The sequence below is a fragment of the Mixophyes fleayi genome, chromosome 4 (genome assembly GCF_038048845.1).
Source record: "Mixophyes fleayi isolate aMixFle1 chromosome 4, aMixFle1.hap1, whole genome shotgun sequence".
Classification (NCBI taxonomy): domain Eukaryota; kingdom Metazoa; phylum Chordata; class Amphibia; order Anura; family Limnodynastidae; genus Mixophyes; species Mixophyes fleayi.
The window spans coordinates 42,808,092-42,834,490 of record NC_134405.1 but is presented as its reverse complement, the minus strand read 5'-3'; the positions used below and the strand labels follow the sequence as shown (position 1 = coordinate 42,834,490).

The window sequence follows — 26,399 nt, the reverse complement described above, 5'->3', positions numbered from 1 at the left end:
ATAGCGGGTTGGCGGGGCCAAATGCCGTGATTCACCGGGAATCGCAGCGTTTGGGACCCAATTCTGCCCACTTCACTAGAAAGTGGGCAGAATTCTCGCAAAATGCGGGAGTCTCCTGGACATTCTGGGAGAGTTGGCAAGTATGGGGTAATTAATTTCAATAGGATTCTGGAAAATATGGGTAACATGGATAGATGGGTGAGGGGAATTCCAGGTAGGAGGAGGTTGCAGTAGTCAAAGCAGGAGATGATGAGAGCATGGATAAGTATTTTGGTTGCATTTTGAGTAAGAAAAATTAATATTTTAGGCCCAGTGTGTCTTGGGGAAGGAATCCTATAGCTCAGCTTGTTGAAGACAGAATATGAAACATATTTTAATGTAGTCTTCAGATCTCTGCAAACTTACCCATTATCCTCCGAATCAGATGTTATCAGAATAGCCAAGCACGGGTACTTGTACCTCACCAACCGCTGAAATAAGGCTGAGAAGCCATCTTGGTTTACATGGCAGGTCTAGAAAATAAAAGTAAAATATTTTTAGTGTTTTTTTTTTTTTTTTTTTTTAAGTATCACATAACAGAAGCAGCTAAAAATGATCAGAATGATCAGAGTGTAAACAACAATAACATCAGACACATGATACGTTGCTAACCCTGCCCTTCTTGTTTGCTGTCCATTCCATCAATAAGAGAAAGCAGCCATGGATATGGAATAGAACAGTGATTACCCGTGTATGTTATCAGTGTATTAGTCATGCTCTTTTTTTTTCCAGAGACAAATGCTTTTTTTTCTTCTGCAAGACAGATAGGATAAGCTAAATGCTTCTTATGGGCTTTCAGAGTGACTCTGTGGAAATGGAAGAGCAGCCTGGAACAAATGCATCAGTCTGTATTACGCTATCTCGGGTATTCTGGGAAACACTACACCATTACATGAGAATTAACACCTCTACACCCTTCCACAATGCAGAAAATAGTCAGTGTGTCTGTGGTAATATAATACTGCAGTCATTTATAATACATCAATGACATCATCAGTAAAAAATGAGCTTATCACATCTGCATGCACTAGAATTATTATAGAGAATATAGGGGATAACAGGACAGGTTTTAAATCATTGAAGCCTGTTTTTCTCACACCCTTAGGCATCCTTTGCCCAAGTCACTAAAATAAAGTGAGCCCCTTTTGGCCAGTACTGCACTAACTATAAACATGAATGTAATCTGAATTTTACCTGATCATTACTGTGCTGTATATCTGGGTTGAGTCTTACCTGCACGCATCTTTTAAAGACACGTACTCCCCAAGCAATAGCAGCGATTAGACACCTAGGGAATCACCTGACACAAATTGTATAACTGGATAGGTGAGAGGAGCTATAATAGGGGTTTGGTCACAAAACCCATTTTTAACACATAAAAAACAAAACAAAAACAAAAAAAGATCAAAAATATTGTGCTCTATTAAAAGTATTTTAACACATGTAAAGAACTAAAAATGTGGGTGTCACCACATTATGTAAACAAACAAACAAACATTGGATCCTCTGAATTAACCAATTAACCATTAGTGCTATTCTAGATAATGCAAGCTGTACTCTGTATTAAAAGCAGGGACTGCTAGTGACATATATAGCAATACACGTTAAGCTGATCAGCTCACACCAAAGTCTCCCCCATCTGGCCAGTCCTACTGTAAATACAAACATGGATTCAATCTGAATTTTAACATGATCATTACTATGTTTTTTTTTAACAATTTAGATCCTTACCTGCACACAGCCTATAACGGCAAATCCTCACCAAGCAATAGCAGCTATTAGACACTTAGGAAATCAACTGATACCAAAAAAGACTAGAAAGTAGAGGGGTGTGGCTACATTGTGCAAACAAAGAGACACTGAATCATCTGCACTCACCAAATCTAATATTACTGCTAATACTGGGTGAACATGCATTGCAGGCATTCTGTGTGTTTAATACAGGCTACAGCTAGAATAGCAATAATAAAAATGTTTTGGTGAGTGCAGACAATATTATATATATATATATATATATAATTATTATTATCATCATTTATTTGTTAGGCGCCACAAGGTATCCGCAGCGCCGCACACAGTACTAACAGTAGACTATACAGGGTGAAACCATACAGAACAATGAACAAAAAGTACCAATACTTCAGAAACTCCGGCTAGTCATATGCAGTAAAGACGGAGCAGAAGAACAGGTATGGAGACAGGAGGGGAGGGGACCCTGCTCATACGAGCTTACATCCTAAGGGAGGGTAAACAGACCAGGCACAAGAGGAGCCAGTTGAGGCAAGAGGACAGAAGGGAGGACGAGCAAAGGGAGGAAATAGGGGTTAAGTAGATGGTTGGTAGGCTTTGAGGAAGAGGTGAGTTTTGAGTGCACGTTTGAAGGAGCACAAAGTAGGAGAGAGATGGATGGAACGAGGGAGGTCATTCCAGAGAAGGGGGGCTGCACGGGAAAAGTTTTGGAATCTGGAGTGGGAAGAGGTGATAAGGGTGAAGGAGAGGCGGCGGTCGTTGGCCGTGCGCAGGGAGTGGGCAGGAGCGTTAATGGAGAGGAGGTTATATATATATATATATATATATATATATATATATATATATAACATTTGGTATGGTGGTGTACTAATGTGAAAGCATGTGCTAACTGATAATGTTCATCTTGACAGGTTTGCTTGCTTAAGTCTGTCCGGTTGTAGATAAGGAGCCACAACCCTTTTGGGTTATTAGTAACGCTGAATGTACTGTTATGTTGTTACTTTCACAACAACACACCCACCAACACCATTAAATAATGCTATCCCTCATTAACCTGTCATCCTATCATTAACTCCCTCCATCATTAACCCCTTCCTGTATTATTATCGCCTCCATCAGTAACCGCCTCTGAATTTGCCCATGGGAGAACTGATCTTACATAGCTTGTTGTTTTTTTTTTTAAAGTAGCGTTGATATCATGGATATGAATTTAAGTGCTGCAAATTAAGAATATTAATAATTTGTTTACATGTAAATTATGGGTATGATATTTTATTTGTTCATTCCTAATGTATACATCTTGAGATTTTATGTAGTGAAAAATAAATTCTGCAAGATTGCCACTTAACCTTGTCTGGGGGCCGACAGACGGTTATCCTATTTTAACTTCCTCATTTTTTTTTTCTTTAATTCTTTTCTTATTTTGTGATGCATCAATAAACACCCTAATTTTAATCACATAAGAGTGTATTTTAAAACATGAAGACATGTAACATTTCCTTTCCTTCTTCCCGGTTCAATTCCAAACAACAGGTTACATCAATCACTTTTTTTGCTCAAATGTTGCCTAGTTAATGGCTCTGGAAAGTAATGAGCTGTGATTGAACTGAGGAAGCAAATTGCTTTCGCAAGGAGAGTGGTAGAAAAGGCCAAATTAAAGACTACCGGCATTGGATGTTTGGGTTCCTGGCACACACTGAATTCTGATTGGCTGTTGGTTCAGAACAGCAATGTCGGCCAATGACCATAGCAATTGTCAACAGAACCTGGCAGTGACAGAGAGAACTGCCACTTTAACTGGAGAGGCTAGTAGAGTGGGTAATTGTATGGCTCTCTATGGTAGTCACTGAATCACATCTGCACAGTAATTGTGGCTTCACACAGGAATGGGTCCGTCCAATGTGGCATGTAAAAGCATATAATATATCATTGAGTTACTGGTCCTGCTTTCATTGCATAGCGAGATCCACCATGATTTCTATCCAAGGCTTAATTATGGGTAAAAATGATCACTTGTTGAAACTGGTGAACCATTACAATATAGTCTTCCTAAAACTTCTCAAGTTGGTTACCAGATAGTTGATGGTAGACCATTCTGGTGACAAGCATACAAGTCAGAGCTTATTATACAATATAACCAGCATACAATATAGATGACATTCTGGTAGCTGGTACAAAATACAGACCCCATGATCTTGGGGCTACTATACAATACAGACCCTATTCTCTGGTTGTTTCTATACAAGTGACCCTTTACCATGACCACTAGTATCTGACAAAATGCTCTGCACTCTGGTTCCTCCCTTAAATTACTATTGCAATTACCTATGCTAATTAATTAAGAAGGTTTTTTTTTATTTTATTTAACATCAATCATTCAGCCCAGATAACTGTAAAAGTACATTAAGTGCGAAGTTCAGGAGCCGAGCATTTTATACCAGGTGGAAAGGGTTACATTGGAAGATCTGAAGGTAAATATCCGCTACTTACAGTCCTCGCTTCTTTAGAAAGTCAGTCTAGTACATAGAAAACGGACAGCAAACAAAATCAAAGAAGTCTCAACCTTTAAAAGTTACAGATAAACAATTTAGAAAAGATCAACAACCCCGAATCCAAAAGATAGCAGAAATGGACATTAAAATTCACATTCCCTTCACCCGTTGGCAAATTAAAATGAAGAGAGCAGGTACAGTGGAGCAGGGAAAGGGAAGCTACCTGGTTGAGTCATTTGCTTGTCTCAAAGATTAAGCCATGCACGTGTAAGTACACACGGCCGGTACAGTGAAACTGCGAATGGCTCATTAAATCAGTTCCGTCAGTACATCTCCAGTTGAAGATACATTATACTATTAGATATAGCTGAGATCAAAAGCAGAATTTAATCCATATGGTTTCTTAGCACAAAGTTTATTGTAAGGTGCTGTGTGTGAAATCGCACCCTTGGTGGCTCTGGTAATCGGCACTGGCTCCTTTGGGGCACAGAGTCTAATGCCCCTCTTGGTTTTAACCAGAGCACATCCTAAGGGTCTCGGACTATGTCGCAGAAAAAACAAAGAGCTAAATCACATGTCGAGATTAAATACAAAGTCAATCCAAAAGTCAGGGGCAGGCAGCAGAGAAGCGTGGTCAAGAACAGGCTGAGAGCAGGACAGACCTATAGCGAGTGGAGTTAGGACGAGCTCGGTATCCAGAGAACAGCAAGGAAATGTTTATGCACTTCTGCACACGAAGATGCACAGGAAGGAGAGAGTGATACTGAGAGCTGTATCTAGCCAGGAAACTTCCTTAATTGGCCACATGGGTAATACAGGTGCAAACACTGAATAATTAGATTACACAAAGGACTCTGAGCAGGTAGACAGCAGCGATTCAGAGAACCAGTGGCTGATTTCTAAGATCACTGTCTATAGACAGAGAGACCACGGGTCAAACCTAGGATTAGACATATATCAAATAAATCCAAAGGAATTAGTGTAACAAAAAGAGAGACTGAGATGAAATAGTTGTATCCTCCCTAGGATGATTCAGAATTCTACTGATACTCTGTATAGAAAAAAAGAGTATCTCCATTACGCTGGGTTAAAAAATTCAGTACTGGAAGAGTAGCATCCTGTCTTACTATATCCAGAACAAACTAGCCTATTCTTTCCTCAATGAGTAGACAGATTGCTCTACACATTGAATTAGCTTTATCTATATCATAACTATCTATTTCATAAAAATGGAGTGCAAGATGAGTGTGGCCTCATTGTGCAAACCACAGGACATTGGATCATCTGCACTCACCAAATATATTGCTAGTGGTATTAGTGAATAAAAACAGGTTAGTTTCACATATTGCAATAAATAGTAAGCTGACCAAACTCACGCCACAGTCCTCTCCTTCTGGACAGTCCTACACTAAATATAAACATGGATAAAGAACTATACATGTCAGGGGCAAACGCAGGATTTGTAGAGGGGGGCTTCCGCACCACGCCACCAGTGGGCATGACCAGCATGCATGGGGGTGTGGCTAAAATTTTAGACAGTGCTTGGCTGCTCTCCAGCTCTTCCTATCCCCATAATATACATGGGCAATGCTGAGTGCACTACTGTTAGCTGCACGCAGCTCTCCCTTTTCAAGCAGAGCCGTGTGAAGCGGGGGCAGGGTCCAGCCACCTCAATTATACAGTGCCCCAGGCTTAGAGGGGGGTTTCCAGACAGTAGGAAACCCCCCTCGGTTTGCCTATGCATGTCTACATCTGAGAGCAGACTCAGCTTGCGCCTCTGATGGCCAGGAAACCTGCAGCGTGGGGTCTCCCTGCTACAGTGATAAACCAGCCCTAGGTCAATCAGCGCAATATTTCTGCATCCCTTGTGAGGTGGGTGTGGGGTAGTAACTCAAAAAGTAAACTTAAATAAATATTTTGTCAGTAGTGTACTACAGGTCTCAGCATGCCCAGGCAGCCATATTGCATTCTGAGGAATACCATGCAAACAATGGAAAACATACAAAGTTAAAAACAGATGTTTCTGTATAGGCTAATGAAGGCTATTCGTCATGGATGGACACGGCTGTCATTTGCGGGATGAAAGTCTACATATTTTGCTATTAAATACTTATGTTGATTTTAATTTTCTCCCTTATTTGGATTTGACTTTTGTTTTCATCGGTCGCACTTTATTTTAAAACATCCATCTTCATAGCAGCAGAGACTAGCTTTCCCCACTTTATTTATGATTTTTTCTTTCATCTCTATTACTGTAGGTCACCATTCTGACAATTAAAACTACATTTAGGGATATATTTGCTAAACTGCGGGTTTGAAAAAGTGGAGATGTTGCCTATAGCAACCAATCAGATTCTAGCTGTCATTTTTTAGAATGTACTAAATAAGTGATAACTAGAATCGGATTGGTTGCTATAGGCGACATCTCCACTTTTTCAAACCCGCAGTTTAGTAAATATACCCCTTGGTGTCTTATTTAATCTCTACTGTGCACTTTATTTTAACATTTACCACGCTTCAATTACTAACATTTTAGTGCTGTACATAGCGTTAATGTTCGCAAAGTAAAAAAAAAACTTTTTATTTATGTTGTTTGTAGTAAACAAGAATAATACAAAAATTAATAAAGTATTTTAACCAATACAAAATAGAACTATGAACAACCAAACAAAAATAACATTACAGCTAAAAAATCTTGTGTCATCCCCCAGACATCATTTTCCTCATTTGTCTTACCGATATGACGTGAAGAGACTCAAATAGGAATTTGTCATTATTAAAATATAATTATTTCCCATGTACAACCTGAAAATCCCATTGTAGCCAGAGTTAGTCATCATCGTCAACATTTATTTATATAGCGCCAACATATTCCGTAGCGCTTTACAATTGGGGACAAACAGTAAACTAATAAACAAACTGGGTAAAACAGACAAAGAGGTGAGAAGGCCCTGCTCGCAAGCTTACAATCTATGGGACAATAGGGGTTTGATACATGAGGTTAAGTCTACATTTTGCATTTCGGTCCAGCCAGACTGCAAAGGTAAAAGTGACTCATAAGCTAAATGATCCTGTCACACAACAATGTTGGTCAGGGGGAAGTTGTCTTGTGTGAAATTGTGTAACGGATGGTAATATGCTAATGTAGGGCCTGATTCATCAAGGTACGCAAACGCATACGTATGCGGATAATCTGCTAGTCGTCTCTGCGCATGCGCAAAAACGAGACTTGAGCAGCGGAAAGCACCACATATGCTGCTCAAACACAGCAGATACGGCACTCAAAGGCAACTCAAACTCAATCGCAAATAAATTTGAGATGGTGTTGCGATGGTGCTTCAACACTTGAGTAGAAAGGGGTGGGAATGGGAGGAGAGTGGGCGCGGACTGGGCGGAGATGAGAGATCACTTGAGTAAAGTAGGCGTGATGGAATCCAAGTTAAGCACAGTAGGCGTTCCCTCTCTGCGGTTAAGACAAACTGACGTCACTCATGCCTGAAATCCTTGCTAAAAGTTAAGGAAGCTCTGGGTCATGTTTAAATCCAAAACAGCTAGTGCAAACAACTATTAAAAGCCTTTAGAAGCATACTTTGCGTATAAAAACCACAACCAAATATGCAAAACAAGCACACATATCAATACAGACATTTTTTTGTTTTTTTTAAAAAAACAAACAACAAAAAACATTTATTTGTGTGTGTGTATATATATATATATATATATATATATATATATATATATATATATATATATATATATATATGTCTCAAATGTTCCATTACTGTGATTGTGTAAAAAAAAGCCTCTTTGCCTTACAGACACCTTTCTAATAAATGCCACTGCCAGGTCTAACATGTATAATGATATTTAGGGCCTTAGGGTTAAAATCGTAACTACCGGAATGCCGGAATTAATTAGCTTCATATAGCGCACTATGCTGCTAGATGGCTCTTCAGTAAAAAAGCCTGGCTTTTATAGGCCTCTACACTCCGGATGCCGGAATGGAGTGCACACTGCATTCCCCATTCATTCCGGCTGCCGGAATGGAGTGCAGAGTGCAGTTCACTTCCGGAATGGAGTGCACACTGCATTCCCCATTCATTACAGTTGCCGGAATGGAGTGCACACTGCATTCCCCATTCATTCTGGCTGCCGGAATGGAGTGCACACTGCATTCTCCATTCATTACAGTTGCCGGAATGGAGTGCACACTCATTCCACATTCATTACAGTTGCCGGAATGGAGTGCACACTGCATTCCCCATTCATTACAGTTGCCGGAATGGAGTGCACACTGCATTCCCCATTCATTACAGTTGCCGGAATGGAGTGCACACTGCATTCCCCATTCATTACAGTTGCCGGAATGGAGTGCACATTGCATTCCCTATTCATTACAGTTGCCGGAATGGAGTGCACACTGCATTCCCCATTCATTACAGTTGCCGGAATGGAGTGCACACTGCATTCCCCATTCATTACAGTTGCCGGAATGGAGTGCACACTCATTTCACATTCATTCTGGCTGCCGGAATGGAGTGCACACTGCATTCCCCATTCATTACGGCTGCCGGAATGGAGTGCACACTGCATTCCACATTCATTACAGTTGCCGGAATGGAGTGCACACTCATTCCACATTCATTCTGGCTGCCGGAATGGAGTGCACACTGCATTCCCCATTCATTACAGTTGCCGGAATGGAGTGCACACTGCATTCCACATTCATTACAGTTGCCGGAATGGAGTGCACACTCATTCCACATTCATTACAGTTGCGGAATGGAGTGCACACTCATTCCACATTCATTCTGACTGCCGGAATGGAGTGCACACTGCATTCCCCATTCATTACAGTTGCCGGAATGGAGTGCACACTGCATTCCCCATTCATTACAGTTGCCGGAATGGAGTGCACACTCATTCCACATTCATTACAGTTGCCGGAATGGAGTGCACACTCATTCCACATTCATTCTGGCTGCCGGAATGGAGTACACACTGTATTCCACATTCATTACAGTTGCCGGAATGGAGTGCACACTGCATTCCCCATTCATTACAGTTGCCGGAATGGAGTGCACACTCATTCCACATTCATTCTGGCTGCCGGAATGGAGTGCTGCGTGCATGGTAAAAAAATAAATATTTTATTTTCTACCACTAACATTCAATAATGATTTTCAATCTCTTTAGGATCACAACCACCATTCTAATTACTCTCGATGTGAAATGCCTAATGTGACAATTGTTGATGGTGCTTTTCCATTAAAAACCACTATTAACAGATATAAAAGCAATATGATTTTTTTGCGTTTTCAATGCATGATTTATGTGACTTTAACCATAGCTTAATATGAACCCAGCAACACTTTTAATATCAACACAAATATGGCAAGGATATTAACGATCCCTCAGAGACAAGAACATTGGTGAGGAGTAGAACTCAGGCTTGCGCGGGTGCACGGTAGATTAGCTAACTGCTCCGCCAATGTACAAGTGGTGAAAACAACATGTCAAGGAAATGTAATAGAACTAAAAGCTGACCACTTACTTCTATCATAAGTTGTTTTGCTTAAAACCTTGTTAAAAAGGTCAAAACTTAGAAATATTCAACACATACAGATTCGGTACATGCAGAGTGAAAAAATGTGCATATTGAAATGTATCCATGTATATTAATACAATGCAAAATTAGAATAATATTGCTAGCACTTCAAATTATTGGATTTTCTCTAAGGTTATTGTAGCCAATTAGGCATACTTGCCAACTCTCCCGGAATGTCCGGGAGACTCCCGCATTTTGTGAGAGTCTCCCGGACTCCCGGGCGAGTGTGGCAATCTCCCGAATTCTGCCCACTTCACTAGGAAGTGCCCCACTTCCTAGTGAAGTGGGCAGAATTAGATCCCAAACGCCGCGATTCCCGGTGAATCGCGGCGTTTGGCCCCGCCCCCGCTGTCAAATGACGCAATTTGCGTCATGACGTCACAGGGGGCGGGGCCGAAATGACGCGATTTCGGCCACCCCGCCCCTTCACGCCCCCCTCCACTGGCTGGCTCCCGGAAGGGAGCTGAAGAAAGTAGGTAAGTATGCAATTAGGTTTTTCCACTTTTGGCAGTACAGATTTTCTTTTTCTTTGCAAGCAAGTCATTTGGACCCACTGCTTTTCTGTGTTGTAGCTGACCACACTGTTCAACATGGCATATTACACACCAAAACATACTAAAGCAATAATACATACACTGAAACATGGAAATAGACAAAGTTAAGCCACGTACAGGCATCATTCGGGGTTCAAACTCTTTACCTTGTCTTTGGCAGCTCGCTCGTTTCTTTAACCACTAAGGTATAATTCAGATGGAAACACCCACACCAAACTGCACATTAACTATTTGCACACAAAAATGTCCTTGAACTTAATTGAACACTCGAACACACCTTCTTAGTAACAGACACAAAGGATCATGTTTGGTGTTTGCAAAATCAATGTCTAGTCTAATGCATATCAGATGAGTGTACAATAAGAAACACAAAATTACTTTAATCAGTAGAGAATGAAAAGAGACTTAGTCATAACCACCATTGCATAGACCCAGCAGCAGATCTCGTCAGCTGATACCTGGCCTATACACCTGCATACACTTGTCTCATTACAATCCCCTATAAAAGACATCCTCATGCACACTAAGGGGGGTATTCAATTGTTTGCGAGATCGGGAAAATACTCGCGCTCTAAAAATATTACCGGTAATACGGTAATATTGCGCGTAAATACTGTTAATACGGTAATTTACTCACTGGATTTCAGCTCGCAGCTCAGGGAGCTGCGAGCTGAAATCCAGCGAGATATTACCGTATTAACGGTATTAGTTTTAGAGCGCGAGTATTTTCCCGATCTCGGTAAACAATTGAATACCCCCCCTAAAAGTTTGTTAGAAATCAACAGGTAGTACTGTGTTTTGCTGCTGGTGATTTCCTTAATTGCATTTCATTTGTTTTGAGTTTTATTTAAAGTTACTGTGTTATAGCCACTTTAAATGTTTGTAAGATGTTTGATGTTACACAATAACAGTGCATTTTTTTATTTTTTGATGCAATGAGCATTTTAATGTGTGTTATTTGACTATTGCATTGTACCTTTTTTTTTTTGGGGGGGGGGGGGGGGTGTGGTGTTGTGAAGCTTTGCAATCTTATACCTATTAATTAAACTCTTATGTGGTATAGCAAAATGTCCATGGTGCATGTTTATTCAACAGATCACCAGCCCTCAGGAAAATGTGGAGCCTGGACACCTAACCTTCAACATTGATTTGCAAGGTAAAAAAAAAACAAATTTATGGTTTGTCACACTTGGGGTAATATCTTTCAGTCCACACAAACTACTATATTGTGATGAATGTAAAGCATACTTACCAACTTTCTGTTGGTGAAATCCGGGAGCCTGCAGAGGAGGTGGGCGTAACGGGGGGGCGGGGCTCCAAGTGACGTCATTTTGGACCTGCCCCCATGACGTGATGACGCAAAATGCGTCATTTGACAGCGGGGGGCGGGGCCAAATGCCGCGATTCACCGGGAATCGCGGCGTTTGGGACTTAATTCTGCCCACTTCACTAGGAAGTGGGCAGAATTATCCAGATGCGGGGGATTGCCACACTCGCCCGGGAGCCCGGGAGACTCTCGCAAAATGCGGGAGTCTCCCGGATATTTCGGGAGAGTTGGCAAGTCTGATGTAAAGCCCATTTTCATTTTTATAACCAAATACAAATGTTGGGACCAGATACTTGGGAGGGAATCAAAAGTGTACCTTTGATTTCTGCAAAATAGAAATGCTGCTGGAAGGGATGTGTCTGGAGTTTGGGAGCTTATCAGATGTGCCTTTTATAGGCAGAACAGTTTGAACAAGAATGTTGATTGTTTGGTAAAGATTGCTGTGTTTATTGCAAAACTAAAGGTTTTCCTTTGTGTACTAACAGGTCTTAGCTGGGACATGTCTGGCTCACCTGAAAAGAATCATTAATCAAGGTGGATTGCAAATGTCCATTGCATCCAGAAGGAAACTGACATGGACTTGTAGCCTTTTTCAGCTTGTAAGTATATAGTTATGCTCCTATTATGGCATTTGTGCACTTGTGTTACAGTTAAGATAACATATTGTAGATTTGAATGCTTGAAAGTACAGGTGTGTACAAAGAACACAGGCAAAGAATTTGTTACTTTAAATTGGGCCAAGTTTGTTGGCTTTCTATCTGATATTTGTAACTGAAAGAAGACAGGCATTATGGGTTCCAGGATGAGCTGCCTTGCAACACTTCTAGACAATGGTTAGAAAGGAGTTGTTATATTTTTTGTTTCATTTTCTTACTGTAGATGTGTTATCCCAAATTATTATGTAGAATGTTATTGAGATACTCATTCAATTGTAACTCTCTGCTGCTTTGGGCACTGATTAACACCCTACACATCCTTCACTCCATTGTCCATCTAGACACGGGTCTCTTCTGGGTCACTTGCTACCTATATAACTGCTCCTCTACTATAGGCACCTGTTGCAAAATCTGCCTTCCAAGATCACTCTCTATGTAAGTTTTCCACGAAATATATTGTGTACAAATGATATTAATCTATATGGGAACACCAGATGTCACAACGTTTGGGAGGGATGTGCCCATGGGGAATGCAGTGGATGACTGAAAGTATCTATAGTGTTTTGAATAATATGTAAGAGTGAAGTGTTGGTGCTGGTTTGAAACTTTAGTGTAACAAAAACAGTACATTTGAGAGGTTCATTTGGTGCTCTGGCTTGTGGTCAATAGGCAATTTACACATTTTGTAACTAAATTTGGTGGGGGGGACTTTCAAGGCACAAATGATGCAAAACACACAGCTAAATCAAGCTATAGGAGAAACTCACAAGGCAGTATTACAGAGTAATGTGTTGAAGCTTACAAGACACTTTCCAGGTTACATTACAGGGGACACCTTCATGTGCACCAAGGAAGGTATATACGAAGTACATTATTTAACGTTTTATGTGAGCTAATCTTGCTGAAGTAATGTTTTGTTTTTACATTCAACAGGCCAAGCTGGTGTGCCTTTTGAAGTTCAGCAGTTTGTGTGTCACTACACGTCAGTGGCGGATCCAGGGGGGACGATCGGCAGCCTTAGAAGTTAGAAAGGGGGCGGGGCTTAAATCGCCCCCCCTACATCGCCCGGGGTAGAAAAAAATTCTAGATCCGCCCCTGCTACACGTTGAAGTATTACTCCAATGCTCCTAGGCTGCTTATGTTTCTTGACTTTGGCCAGATTGTCTACTCTTCATGCAAGTAACTTTGGCACACAGACCACTGTTTTATTTGCTATGTATTGTGCTGAAACTATAGATTCATGTTTGTTAACAATAAATGTGACCATGCATTAGTGTCATCAATCAGTCCCAATCAAGTATCCGCTGACTACTACGCTGCTGTGCTTTGTATTGTCATACACAAGAATCCATACATAGTCCTTTGGGGCATGTTTAGGCACATGTCTACTTGTTCAATATATTGAGGGCATGTTTGGTTTTTGGCCCCTTAGCCACATAATGGTCCTCCCCTGAATTCACACTATATGTACTGGTTTTAACCTTTAATATTAGAGATAATTTTGTATAGTCTTTGGTTGAGGCATGTGTTAGAATGTGGTATTGTGCACGTTCAACATGGTCTGTGCACTTATAGAGATTAGCAGAGCACCTCTGTCAAAGTGTTTCTTAAATGTTGATGGCATTGACTGCCACACTTCCTAGGCTATGACCTGTTGAAGCCAACTGGGCCAAAAACACTTGCAACGCAAACGCAGCTTTGTTTGGAATCGTGGCCACAGACAAATGCTACACACAAAGTCCACATCAAGGCCAAGGTCTTTGCGTCCGACGCAAGTTAAGCATCTGTTGGAGTTGGTCTCAACATATTTTTGTATACCCCTTTTGGACAGCACTGTTGGGTGGCTTCATACGCTATTTGTCTATGTTACACTTTAACTATATTGTGTATTGGTGCAGTCATGCAATGGTCCTTTGCAGCAGCACACATATACACACTTTGAAGGCTAGTAAAATGTGTGTGCAAACTCAGGTGTTTAGTTTGCACACACCTGTCATATTGTGTATTTTTGGCCTTCAAAATCAGGGGTACAAGTATTATGGATGTGAACTTAAATGTTCATATTGGATTGTGGTGTAAGAATTAATTATTTTGCACTAGCATTCACATTGCTAATGGGGCTTTCAAAAAAGTAACCTTACCCTTAAAACACAATCATGTTGGGAATATCTGCAAGTAGTGTGTGTAACTTCTATGTTGGGGCTATTTTGTGTAGAGTAAGACCAATGCCTGCTTGAACATGTGTCTACATGTAAGGTATCTGAAATACTTTCAAAGTGTGACACATAATAGTACTCTGAGGGCACAATTACATTCTCCTCACCCAGCAGAGTGACCAACCTCCAGATTGGCAAGCAGTAAGTACAGAACACTGGCCCACAATCTGTAGTGAGATTCAAAACACCACCCCAAACATAGTGGTTGACACAAAGGTGCGTTTGGATATAAATCTAATCAATAAGCTGAGTTTGGTGTGCCTAAATAGCTAATAGACAAGAAATATGCCATGTCTGCATGGCCATCCTGTGACCAACAGCCAATGTGGTTATTAAAGGGAAGCACTACCAAGAGGGCTAATGTTAACTGTGCACAACCATGACACAACTTGATGTAGATTGAATAAAGTGCATGCACCAAATCAAAGACAGATATTCCAATCCAAATGACAGGAAGGCAAAGCACTCGCCAACATTTGTACAAATCTACTTTTGAAAGCCATTACCCTACTCCAAATCTACACTCCATTTCAAACACCTTCTGATGACAGCATCAAATCCAAGTTACTGCAAGGTCAAAACTGACACTATACGGTGTAAGATTTACTTACTATCCCCATGTCCCCCCTAGTGTGTCTGCTGTAGGCTAGCACATAGTACCCCTAGTAGTTAATTCTGTTGTTACTCATTCCCATAGCATCTCTGAGCTTGGTTCCACACTGGGGTTGGATTTGATGCTTACAATTGGTCGGATATTCTAACATGAATAAATAACATACAGTGTGAGACTTCCTATAGTACACTTATGCCTAATGGGTAATTGTATGTGTATTCTAAAAAAAACACAATAATATACATTTCCAGATAGGGCCATTTTGCATTCACAATGTTTACACCTGTTGGGTCAAATCTCTGGCCCAAAAAACTGTCATGTCCACAGTATAGCAGAGCCTGCTCAGTGAAATTGAAAGATGCTGAGTGGGATTAAATAACTGATTTAATTGACAAGCCAGGTGTACATTAATGTTTCCTCACTGCAAAGCATAGAGTATTCATCTCATCCGTGAAGGACGCCATATTTTTGGATGGAGAAGCAACCATTTCACACACAGGTGTCTGAAAGATCCGCGTGAGACGTGAGCGTGCCCATACGTGGCTCAGAGAACCAATCGGAGCACAGAGCCCTCCATTTTGTGAGAGAGAAGTAGAAAGTGAGGGCTTCAATTTTCAGCAGGCGCGAGTTAAGAGTACTCAGAGGCCATGGATAATGTGCCCTCTGAAAGGTACGTCTCCAACAAGATCAAACTGCGGGCCTACCAAGGGGTCCGCAGATACCTCCGCCTGCAGCTGAACAAAAATCGGAGCATCGTCCAGCTCCAGCGTCGCTGGAGCGACCTCCGCCGGCGTCAGCCCCAGCTGCTCCGCGAGCTCAGGGAGGAAATTATAAGAAGTGAGTTCTCTATTAATCGCAGGAAAAGTGTGTAAACATATATTTTTGGTATATGTATCCAAATATGTTCACCCAAATCACCTGACATGGCCTACCACTACACTACATATCATTCTTTCTTCACCCTTCCAATGCACTCAACCTGCTTTGGCTCCTGTCTCCTAAATGTGCCTGCTGGACATTTTTTTTACAAACATGATTTATTGTGAAACTTCAGAACATTAATGCAGGTTTATATGTCAAACTCTCCAACTTTTGACCCCATTGTTCTAACTTGCTGACCTAAGCTTAAAAACCATTTGATATTTTGAGTGGCAGATGTGTTTTTATTTGCAAAACATTTTAAAGACAGCTTTGAATAACAAAATACTTTACCTAATTTTACCGGTTTTGGACGGTTCCATAAGGTGCAAACATATTACCTACTGGACTTTATATGCCTAATCACTCATTCAATTACTGGCTATTTACAATGTGAGGGAGTCTCAACAAAGGATGATTTCAAAAGTAAACATCATCCAAAGTATTTGAGATCCCTCCACTAATTCCGTGGCGCTGTACAGAGAGAAGTAATTCACATCATTACCAGCCCCATGGGAGCTTGAAGACTTACAATTCCCTAACAGACTACTGGCAAATTTTTTAAAAAATCAAAATTACCCGCACAGTATTATTTTTGGGAAGTGTTAGAGTCAACACATGCAAGTATGGAGCAAACTCCACACAGCTGAAGCTATGGTCAGGACTCAAACTCCTGACCCCAGTGGTGTGAGAGCAAAGTGCTAACCACTAGGCACTGAGATATTCAACATCCCTAAACCAAAAACAGACATTTTTGACAGGTCATGTGAAATGCTTTGTGTTTATCATATGTAGCTCCTTGCTTTAGTTGTAGCTTATATTTGTGTCTGATGGCAATGAGAAGTTTATTAAAGATGTATGATCACCTGATTATCGTTACACTATTGATTTATTAAACTGGTGAATGTTTTAACGATACCCTATTTTTATTTTTTTTCTTGTTTCCAACAGACCGGGCACATTGGGAACAGCGGCAACGCCGCCGGCCGGTGGTGGAGGAAGAGGAGGAGGAGCCACAGCTGGATCAGCCACTGCCACCAACACAGCAGCAGCCAGTCTAGGCCGCGGGGGATGGCGACGCAGACCCAGAGACGGAGGTGGAGGGGCAGGGCCAGGGAGATGAGGAGGGAGCCGAGATTTCTGCGGCCGAGCCCCAGTCCTCCACTTCCGCCTCTGGTGATGCTGAGTTGGAGACGGTGCCTGAACCCGTGGCCCATCCGGCCCTGGAGGACAGGGGTCATCAAGTGGATGAGGCGTTAGGAGAGAGTACGTATTTACAGGAAAGTTTTTTCAGATTGGGCTACCATTGCAATGTAAATAATGCCTACTTTCCAACATGTAGATTGCAAGGTGACATCAATGTCATTGGTTTCAATCATAACGGCCCCACAAATGTGTTTTTGAGAAAACAAGAAAGCCAGAGCCATCTTAACACATGGGCACGCCGGGCAGGGGCCACACGAACAGATGGGCCCAATAGGCTTTTCAATTTGACAGTATATATTTCTATTGTTTGTTAATTCTAATCGAAACCAATGTAATTTAAATTCCTGTGAGTGGTTGTGTAGGTAGTGCCCCACTCTAGTGCTTTGCCCTGGGGCCTATAATGCTGTTAAGACCACCCTGTCCATGCCCCTCTCCCCGGGGCACACCAGAGTGTATTACATCTCTAAAAATGCTACACCAAAGCCTTATCAACGTCTAATGTGCGTCCAAATGCTTTTGTAGCTAGAGGCCTAACATTTTAAAGTAAGGTCACAGTACAAATCTATAGTAATTCTTGTTTGTTTGACAAAATCGGTTTACATGTTTTATATATTTTTTTTTTTCTTTCAGCACCCATGGAAGAAGCTGCCAATTGGCCTCCCCCACCACCGACTGCAGCAGAGCTTCTGGCCCACATGGGCCAAATTGTGGAGGACCTGGAAGGCCTCCACAACCATATAGGGCAAATTATTGCCAATTTGAGATTTAAATTGGCCTACTGGGCCTCATTTTTGTAAAGATTATTTTTTTTTTTTTTTATATTGTATATCTTCTGTTTTATGTAAATAGTTGACAATCACTGAATCACTTTAAAAATAAGTTTCTAAAAAAAACAAAACCTTGGTGTGTGGGTCTTTATTCATCTAATTACCCAACATGTGGGTGTAAGGATAAAAGAGAAAGTATATAATAATCTGAAAACAGTAACATTTAGGGAGGATGGTTGGTTTAGAACTCCATCATCATTTCGATAGCTGAAAAGGTTTAGATTTGCTCTTTGCATGTCATCCAAAAGGAACATGTGCCCTCTGCCAACAAGCCACCCCTGTAAGAGGTATGGCATCTGTAGGCCCTGTGTGCAAGATAAATTCCCAAAGGTGAAATGCCCTAGCTAGTTCACAATTTCCCCAAATCATGTGTCATTGTAGTGATAGTCCAAGGTTACGTTCAAGTGTCAGAGCTAAGCCAGTCACACATTGAGGAGAACATGGAAACTGTACCCAGAAGTGGCGTCAGTGGTGTAAGGCAGAAGTGCAAGCGAAGCCAAACTCCATGGTACTGGAGTGTGGTGAGCGTTATTTTTGGATAAAGCTGAGTACATCACATAACGTGTACGACGTCTATCCACATGAAAGTCGGTCTGCAGCCAATGTTGTATTTAACTCCAAAGAGGCTGTCCCCTAGAAACCCCCCCCTCCCAACACTTAGTCCATTCGTAGTAATAAATGTGCATGTGACGTGTGGGCCCTGAGGCTTTTCTAAAATACTCACCCAAAAATGAATTTCTTACAATACAGCATAAATATGAGGCCATATTTTAGAATGTGGGTGGGCGTGTATATTAAATACAAATTAAAAAAATGAAACCATTGTGTGAAGTTCCTGCATTTCTTGCTAGCATAATGATTCCAGTCTACACATTAGTTATGGGTCTGCTTGGTATTTGAACTCATGTCCAGGCGCAAGCTGAGAGAGGGAAGCCTGGGGTGCACACAGACGGCCGCATCTCATGACACGGGATGCGGCCGCATCATTGATGATGCGGCCACATCCCCTGTCATGTGCTGCGGCCGCCTGTGTGTTGACGCGGCCGAATCTCATATCATCAGATGCAGCCGCGGGTAAAAAGGTGATATATTGCATCCGGGGGGGCGGCCGGCCGGCCTACCCCCCCGGCCCTAATGGCGGTCTGACTGAGCCCCCGGGCCAGCCCGCCCCTGCTCATCTCTGCTGTATTGTAAGTCCAAAGTGTTAACCAGTGAGCTACCTGTGAGATGGGTATTTTTTGAGTAATTTGTGTGAATAATGAAGAGTAGTATTAAGTGTCAGTTGCCTGTGTAGCACGCATGCTGTATTGTTGGTGTTATCTGGGTTTTTTCACATCTCAGGTTGTGCTAGTGCAGTGATGGCTAACCTGTGACACTCCAGGTGTTGTAAAACTACAAGCCCCAGCATGCTTTGCCAGCTATCAGCTAGTTATCTACTGACAAAGCATGCTGGGGCTTGTAGTTTCACAACACCTGGAGTGTCACAGGTTAGCCCTCACTGTGCTAGTGGGTAGCTGTCCCACTTTCCATACATGTCATTCATGAGTTCTAATCCAAACAGAAACCCTTACTATGTGTGGAGGTTGTATACACTCTTGTGTGTATCCTTTATGGAAGAGTATGCTATGCATTTAGCTGAAAAGGCAAGATGTATTTACACTACATACATACAAACATTTTAATATATTCGTAATTCATGTCTTTTTAATGTAGCCATGTCCATGCATTTTGCGTACTTGAAATCCTAAACACAGAAAGATTTGAGCAATGTGTTTGATAAAAGTGTGTATTACGCGAATTACTTGTAAACGAAAAACAACGTTCAGAGTGTTCCACATCATTGTTATTTGCCAGTGATTAATGAGTAAAGAGGTATCTCGAAAAAATAAGCCCCAGGCATTTGTGTTGTATTCTGTGTAAACAAACTGTTGGTCCCTCCCAGATTGGGCGTTACGTATACATTGCTTAGCTTCCCATCAATCGCTTGTGATCCGTCGCTTGTGCTTGTACCATGTTAAAAGATCCGCAGGTTGGTGTGTTTTATTGCGTTTGCGCTGCTTAATTCTGTGCCTTAAGTGTAGAAGACCACAGGAGGGTGTGTTTTTGCAGTTTGAGGTGCTTATTTCACTTGCGTAAGTGTTTGCGTCACTCAAAGTATGCAAAGCAGATACGGTTGCGTTTGCGTACCTTGATGAATCAGGCCCGTAGTGAGGTTAAGAGGGTGGTTGAGGAATATTATAAGCTTGTCTGAAGAGGTGGGTTTTCAGAGATCGCTTGAAAGTTTGTAGACCAGAGTAGAGTCTTATTAAGCGAGGGAGAGAATTCCATAGAGTGGGTGCAGCCTGAAAAAGTCCTGTAACCGGGAATGGGAGGATGTAATGAGGGTGGATAAGAGACACAGATGTTGTGCAGAATGGAGTTGCCGAGTTGGTAGATATATAGTTCAAGGTCACTAAACACAGTGACCAGCATGATGGCTCACAATATCCTTCATAAACCTAATTTTAGCCTTGTTGGTTCACTCTACATAACCCAAAGATATGCCACTGATCGCAATTACAAATGTTGCTTAAACCCTTTGCCTATGCCTTTAAAGACTAATTGTGTATCAGAGCTTAATCATTGTTGTAGTTGCTGGGGATAGCAGCTACTTCGTGGGCCCAGTGGCTGTGGCTAGACCTGTCTAGACTCCTCGGCTACTTGTCCATGCTGCTCTATTTTCTGTTACTGAGCTCATTGCTGTGTGACCTGCGACACTGTAAAGCCCCAGAATGTAATGTTGACCACACCAGTTGAGGGAAGGGCAGGGGTGTCACTTCCTAGAAACTTTGGGGTCTACTTCAAACTTTATTACTTATAGTATATAGTATAGTACTTATAGTTTGAACATATAATTCATTTTTGGGTCCATACAAAGTTTTAAATAAATTAGATTACAAAATACCAATTTTATCAGAAAGTGAAAAACAAATAAATCCCATTTTATGTTTTTAGAATTATTAATTAGATATGTATTGTTGTTTCCAGTATGAATAATATGACTAAAAATAATGATATTGTGGTTGTTTTACAATATAGCCTATTGCATACACCTACCTCACAACTGTCCCGTTTTTGGTGGAACATCCCGTTTCGTGGGCTGCAAAAGGAAAGGGGCTTAACAAAAAGTGGGTGGAGCTTTATCAAATTTTGACCGTTTGCGGACAGAGTTTAAGCGGAACAGGGGTGGAGCTTATTCTGTCCCGTTTTCGTGGTTCTAAATTTTGGGAGGTAAGCACATGCAGTATCATGACCATATATGAAGCCCAGCAACGATCTAAACTACACACACTACTAAATTACAGATTATTTGTATCCCAAGAAATACATTGTGGCGTAGCTGGCAGGATACCCATTAGACCATGATCTAATGCTAATAGATATTGATTGGATTGTAGGAGATATAATTTTTCAGTGTTGTAACTTTAATGTTATTGCTCATACTGATGATGGATCTGTGGGTAAATGTATCAAGCTGAGAGTTTTCCGGCGGGTTTGAAAAGTGGAGTTGTTGCCTTTAGCAACCTACCTTCTAGTTATCATTTTTTAGAATGTACTAAATAAATCATGGGAGTTGAACAAACACACCACTCCCCCTGATAAGTTTACAACTGAATAATTGGTTAATATAGATTGGTCTAAATCAGATGTGGGCAACAAGTGATCCTCCCTCAGACGGCTGATTCCAGTCTTATCAGAACAGGGGCAGCCCACACAGTGCAGTGAGGGCACGTGCCACATCTGGAGGAGGAGGGAGTGCACTGTGCTCTTCCTCCTTCTGTGCGGCCTCTGCGGGATGCAAACTTTACAAATATGTTCTTTTGGAAAAACACATTTGTCAACAAGTGTATGATCAATAACATAGCTCTGAGTCAGAATATGAGGTAGACATGAGATATGTAGGGTCAATGTTTGTAAAGAGAACTCTAATTGTTAGAGACAACTCAGCCATTTAGCACGAATTTTGAGTATGATGATCTGCATTTGTATACACCGCAGATGGTGATTGCACAGTTATGACTTTTCTGCTGCTGCCCAGGTTCCGCAAAACTTGGGGCTCTTACACACTCACTTAGCTTGTTGGATAACAGACGCCCTAATGTTATGTAGGCTATTGCATAGATACTGATGATAATCGGGGTAGGAGATTATAAATCATGCCCGGCTTGACTGACAGGCATGTCTGTAGGCCTGTCTGCCGTTCCCTTGACCTGTAAATAATACTGATGATCAAAAATCATCAGTATTATTTACAGGTCAAGGGTACGGCGATGGGGACCAGTTTTGCCCCGAGTTTTGCGAACCTTTATATGGGATTGTTCGAAGAGCGGTACATATGGGGTTCTGATTTTGGGGCAAACCTGGTCCTCTTTGGCAATATTGATGATTTATTTTTTATTTGGGATGGGGATTCTGACTCTATATCCACTTTTATGTCACATCTTAACACTAATGATTTTGGTTTAAGTTTTACCAGTATTCATCATCCAGCAGAGATTTAGATGTCACTTTACGAATAGAAGACTCCTACATTGTTACGGAAAGCTATTCCAAATCAGTTGATTCACACAGATATGTACACTATACTAGTAGTCATTTTCATTCTTGGAAAAATAGTATACCTAAAAGTCAGTTCTTCCGTATGTTAAAATCTTTCAAATCCCTACAATTTCTTCGCAAACACTCTGATAAACTCTTTGAAGCCTTTATTGAACAGGGGTATACAGAAGCGATTGTACAAAACGCATACATTGAGGCCCTAGGCACTGATAGGGATTGTCTTTTAACCACACGCCCCAATAAGGTTGTTTCTGATAAATCTATGGTATTTATTAAGGGTGTGCACCGGCCACTTTTGGTGTTTTGGGTTCTGATTAGCTTGAGGTTTTGGGTTTTGATTTGTTTTGCCAAAACACCCCACGAAAAGTTTTGGTTCTGATTTTGGGTTCTGATTTTTTTTTATAAAAAGTGCTAAAATCCATATTTCGTTTTTTTTTTTTCACTCCTACACTATTATTAACCTCAATAACATTCATTTTCACTAATTTCCAGTCTATTGTGAACACCTCACACCTCACAATATTGTTTTTAGTCCAAAAGGTTGCACCGAGGTAGCTGGATGTCTAAGCAAAGCGACACAAGTGGGCGGCACAAACACGTGGCCCATCGTAGGTGGCTGTGTAGGCTTGAATGGCCTTTTTGCTGCTCCTCCATCCTCTGCAGCATATAGACGGTGGAGTTCAAGCACGTCACTATCTCTTATTTTAGTTGATGGCAGGGCAGGTTCATGCTTTTTTGATGTAGCAGGAACAGTGAACGTAGTTTAATGTCTGATACTAATATTTCTGGAATGCTAAGAACAGTGAACGTAGGTATTGCAGTACTAATATTTCTGGACTGCAAGAATATATTGCTCTAGAATTTTTTTTTATACTTTTTAAATTATTTTTTTATATTTTTTTTAAATTATTTTTGTATAATTTCTTTAACATTTTTTTAAGATTTGTTAATAATTATAAAATTACTATGGATTTATCAGAACAAAGCACAGGACAAAAGCACCACTGGACTCAGCAGGACAGACACTGGCCAAAGCACCACTGGACTCAGCAGGACAGAGCACAGGACAAAAGCACCACTTGACTCGGCAGGATAAAGAACTGGCCAAAGCACCACTGGACTCAGCAGGACAGAGCACAGGACAAAAGAATAAAGCACCACTGGACTGATCACACAGGAGCAGGAGCACCACTACCCTACAACCTCCCTCTACCCTGATCACAGCCCAAATGAAAATGACGGCCGCTAGCGGGGAATTTATGCAATCCGAGTCTCGTGAGATCCGACGCGAGACTTGGACGTCAGAGCCTCACTTTCATTTTTTTGCCGCCGGAAATACCCGAACAGTGCTCGGATCCCGTCGGATCCGCACTGTTCGGGTGGGCTCGGATTAGCGGAATCCGAGCCCGCTCATCCTTAGTATTTATTACCAAATATAACAGCTATGCAAGAGAAATTAGGCGTATTATAACCAAGAATTCAGCTTTGTTAGAACTTGATGACTGCATAGGGTAATTTGTCAATAGAGGTAGTAATATAGTCTTTAGGAAATCGAAGAATCTCAAAAATAAATTGTCACCTAGTTTTTTTAAAAACAATATAAATATTAAACCTGCTTTATTGAGAACGTCTTTAGAGTGTTGGCTGACGACTAGATCCAATGGTTTTTATAAATGTGGCAAAATTAGGTGTATCACCTGCCTATTTGCCAATCATAAGTGCACGTCTCCTTTTCAACAGGAGAGAGCTTTGAGATTGAGAAAATCTTAGATTGTCGTTCCACCTATGTGATATACCTTATTAACTGTTGTCTTAGGGAGGCAGGCAGCTTTAGTCCACTAGGAGATATCACATGGTTTTTGGTGCATAAGGAATTTTTCCTGGCCGTAATTTAATTTGACGCAATTTTAGCAAACAGTGTGTGTATATCTGCTTCAACCTCTAGCACCCTTTCGATTAGGTTGGGGCAGCTACCACTGTGGCCTCCAAAGAGTCTTCCATACTGCATGTAGGAAATGGGAAGTCCAATAGCTACAGGGAATCGTGGCGCGGCCTTACCAGGCTCCGCAGTATCGGTAACTCACTAAACAAATATTGGCTGGAGGCACACAGATTAGCCTACATGGACAGGTCTGTGATCTATCTATATGTAAAATGCCGTAGGGTCACTGGCCCTCCGCTGGCTGACCCAACGATATCTCCGGTCACCCTTATATGGCTCGTAGTTCAGACTGCAGAGGGCTGCCGTTGCTGCTCATGGATGTTTCCCCCCAACGAATGGTCAAGGTGATGCCATGAGGCTAATTTTAGGAGGTCCATGGACTGGATCAGTTTGGACCTGCATCACCCAGATGTTAGGTTTGGAGCAACTACTGCCATGGCTTTAAATTGGTCTTCTATTACAATGTTACAGCACTTACGGTGATGGAAGTCCAATGCCTCCCAGACTTGGATCAGGCCTACTGGCTTTGGACTCCTAAGTTTCTGAGATTATGACACTATAGGGGGTGATATTTGGTTGGTTTTAGGCCGATGGTCGCCTCCTCGAATCTGGTAGTGTGGCCTAGCTGGCTAGGTAAACAGTAATTCTCCCTCACATAGTAGCTCAAAAGTTGCTCAGGTCAAAATCAGATCAATCGGGAAATGGGCAGTGGACAACCTTCCCACTCAAGACAACCCGGCTATCTGTCATGTTGTTCTATGTTAATGACTGGGGGGGTGACATGTGGTTGATACATGCTGCTGTATCCCCCCTTTCAAAATTTTGGTTTGCGCGCTACTTAAGCGCTCCATTAGGCTCAAACTTTAATGTTGCTCCTTGGCCTGGCATATATGGGTCTAGACCCGATAGTATTCAGCACCCATTCCTTTCTAATCAGGGCACCTACCTCTACAGCTGAAGAGAACGCTTCCATTGTGGCCATTCAATCTTTAGAGCAATGGAAGTTTGCTGCCTGTAGAAATACGTCAGGCCCAAACCTTACTGCTGCTACATGGGCCTTTCCCTCCCCGGTAACCCAGGGCTATGCTGCTCTTCGCTTTTATCAGGGACATGAATGAAATTTTTCCCCGGATCAAGGCCTGATTGGCTAAAAGATTCCCTGGTTTTATGGGTTTTTACCTTCATATGGGTTACCATTTCCCCCCTCCCTCCTCGCCCTGGCGCCGCATTGCTATGGCATGGGAGTCTCCCCATTATGCGGCCCACTGCCCTGGCATGGGTTTGTTTTATTGTGTGCGTCCCACTGCTCTGGCAGGGGTCTGCCGATATGGTGCACGGCCCACTATTCCAGCAGGGGCCTGAATGTGTACGGTACGCTGCCCACTGCGGTGTCAAGAGTCTGCTTTAAGTAAGGCCCAAAGCTTTCACAGTGTCCTTTTTTCAAATTAGAACTATGTACTGAAGTGACAATATAGACTTCGTCCTATGCATGAGAATCCAGATTTGGGGTAATGGGCCCTTCATATGTGTAGTGGCTGTCCAGACACCGTTCAGCCAAAAATTGGTCCTCTTTCTCCTACTCTGTGGACATCAGGTGGATGGGGAGGAGGGGATTAGGATGTAGGCCCTTCTGCCCACCCCAGTTTTGACAGA

General features: G+C 41.7%; 1 protein-coding gene and 1 long non-coding RNA gene across 4 annotated transcripts in view; one reads left to right on the top strand and one right to left on the bottom strand.

The window, feature by feature from the left end:
• Positions 1-26,399, bottom strand: part of LOC142151296 (beta-1,3-galactosyltransferase 1-like) — a 54,184-nt gene that overhangs the window by 8,447 nt on the left and 19,338 nt on the right. Inside the window, exons 1-2 of one of the 3 annotated variants that reach the window (XM_075206799.1) lie at positions 12,086-12,132; positions 406-512 (exon numbers count right to left, since the gene is read on the bottom strand). In XM_075206799.1, coding sequence (XP_075062900.1) covers positions 406-409 — 4 coding nt within the window. In that variant the 5' untranslated portion in view covers positions 410-512; positions 12,086-12,132. Of the gene's footprint in view, positions 1-405; positions 513-1,770; positions 1,880-12,085; positions 12,133-26,399 lie in introns of those variants that run through there. The other 2 variants (XM_075206800.1, XM_075206798.1) reach the window with 2 other exon arrangements.
• LOC142151297 (uncharacterized) lies at positions 11,462-13,704 on the top strand. The gene is made up of 3 exons (XR_012691172.1): positions 11,462-11,598; positions 12,255-12,368; positions 13,359-13,704. It is a non-coding gene; the product is annotated as an uncharacterized LOC142151297 (long non-coding RNA).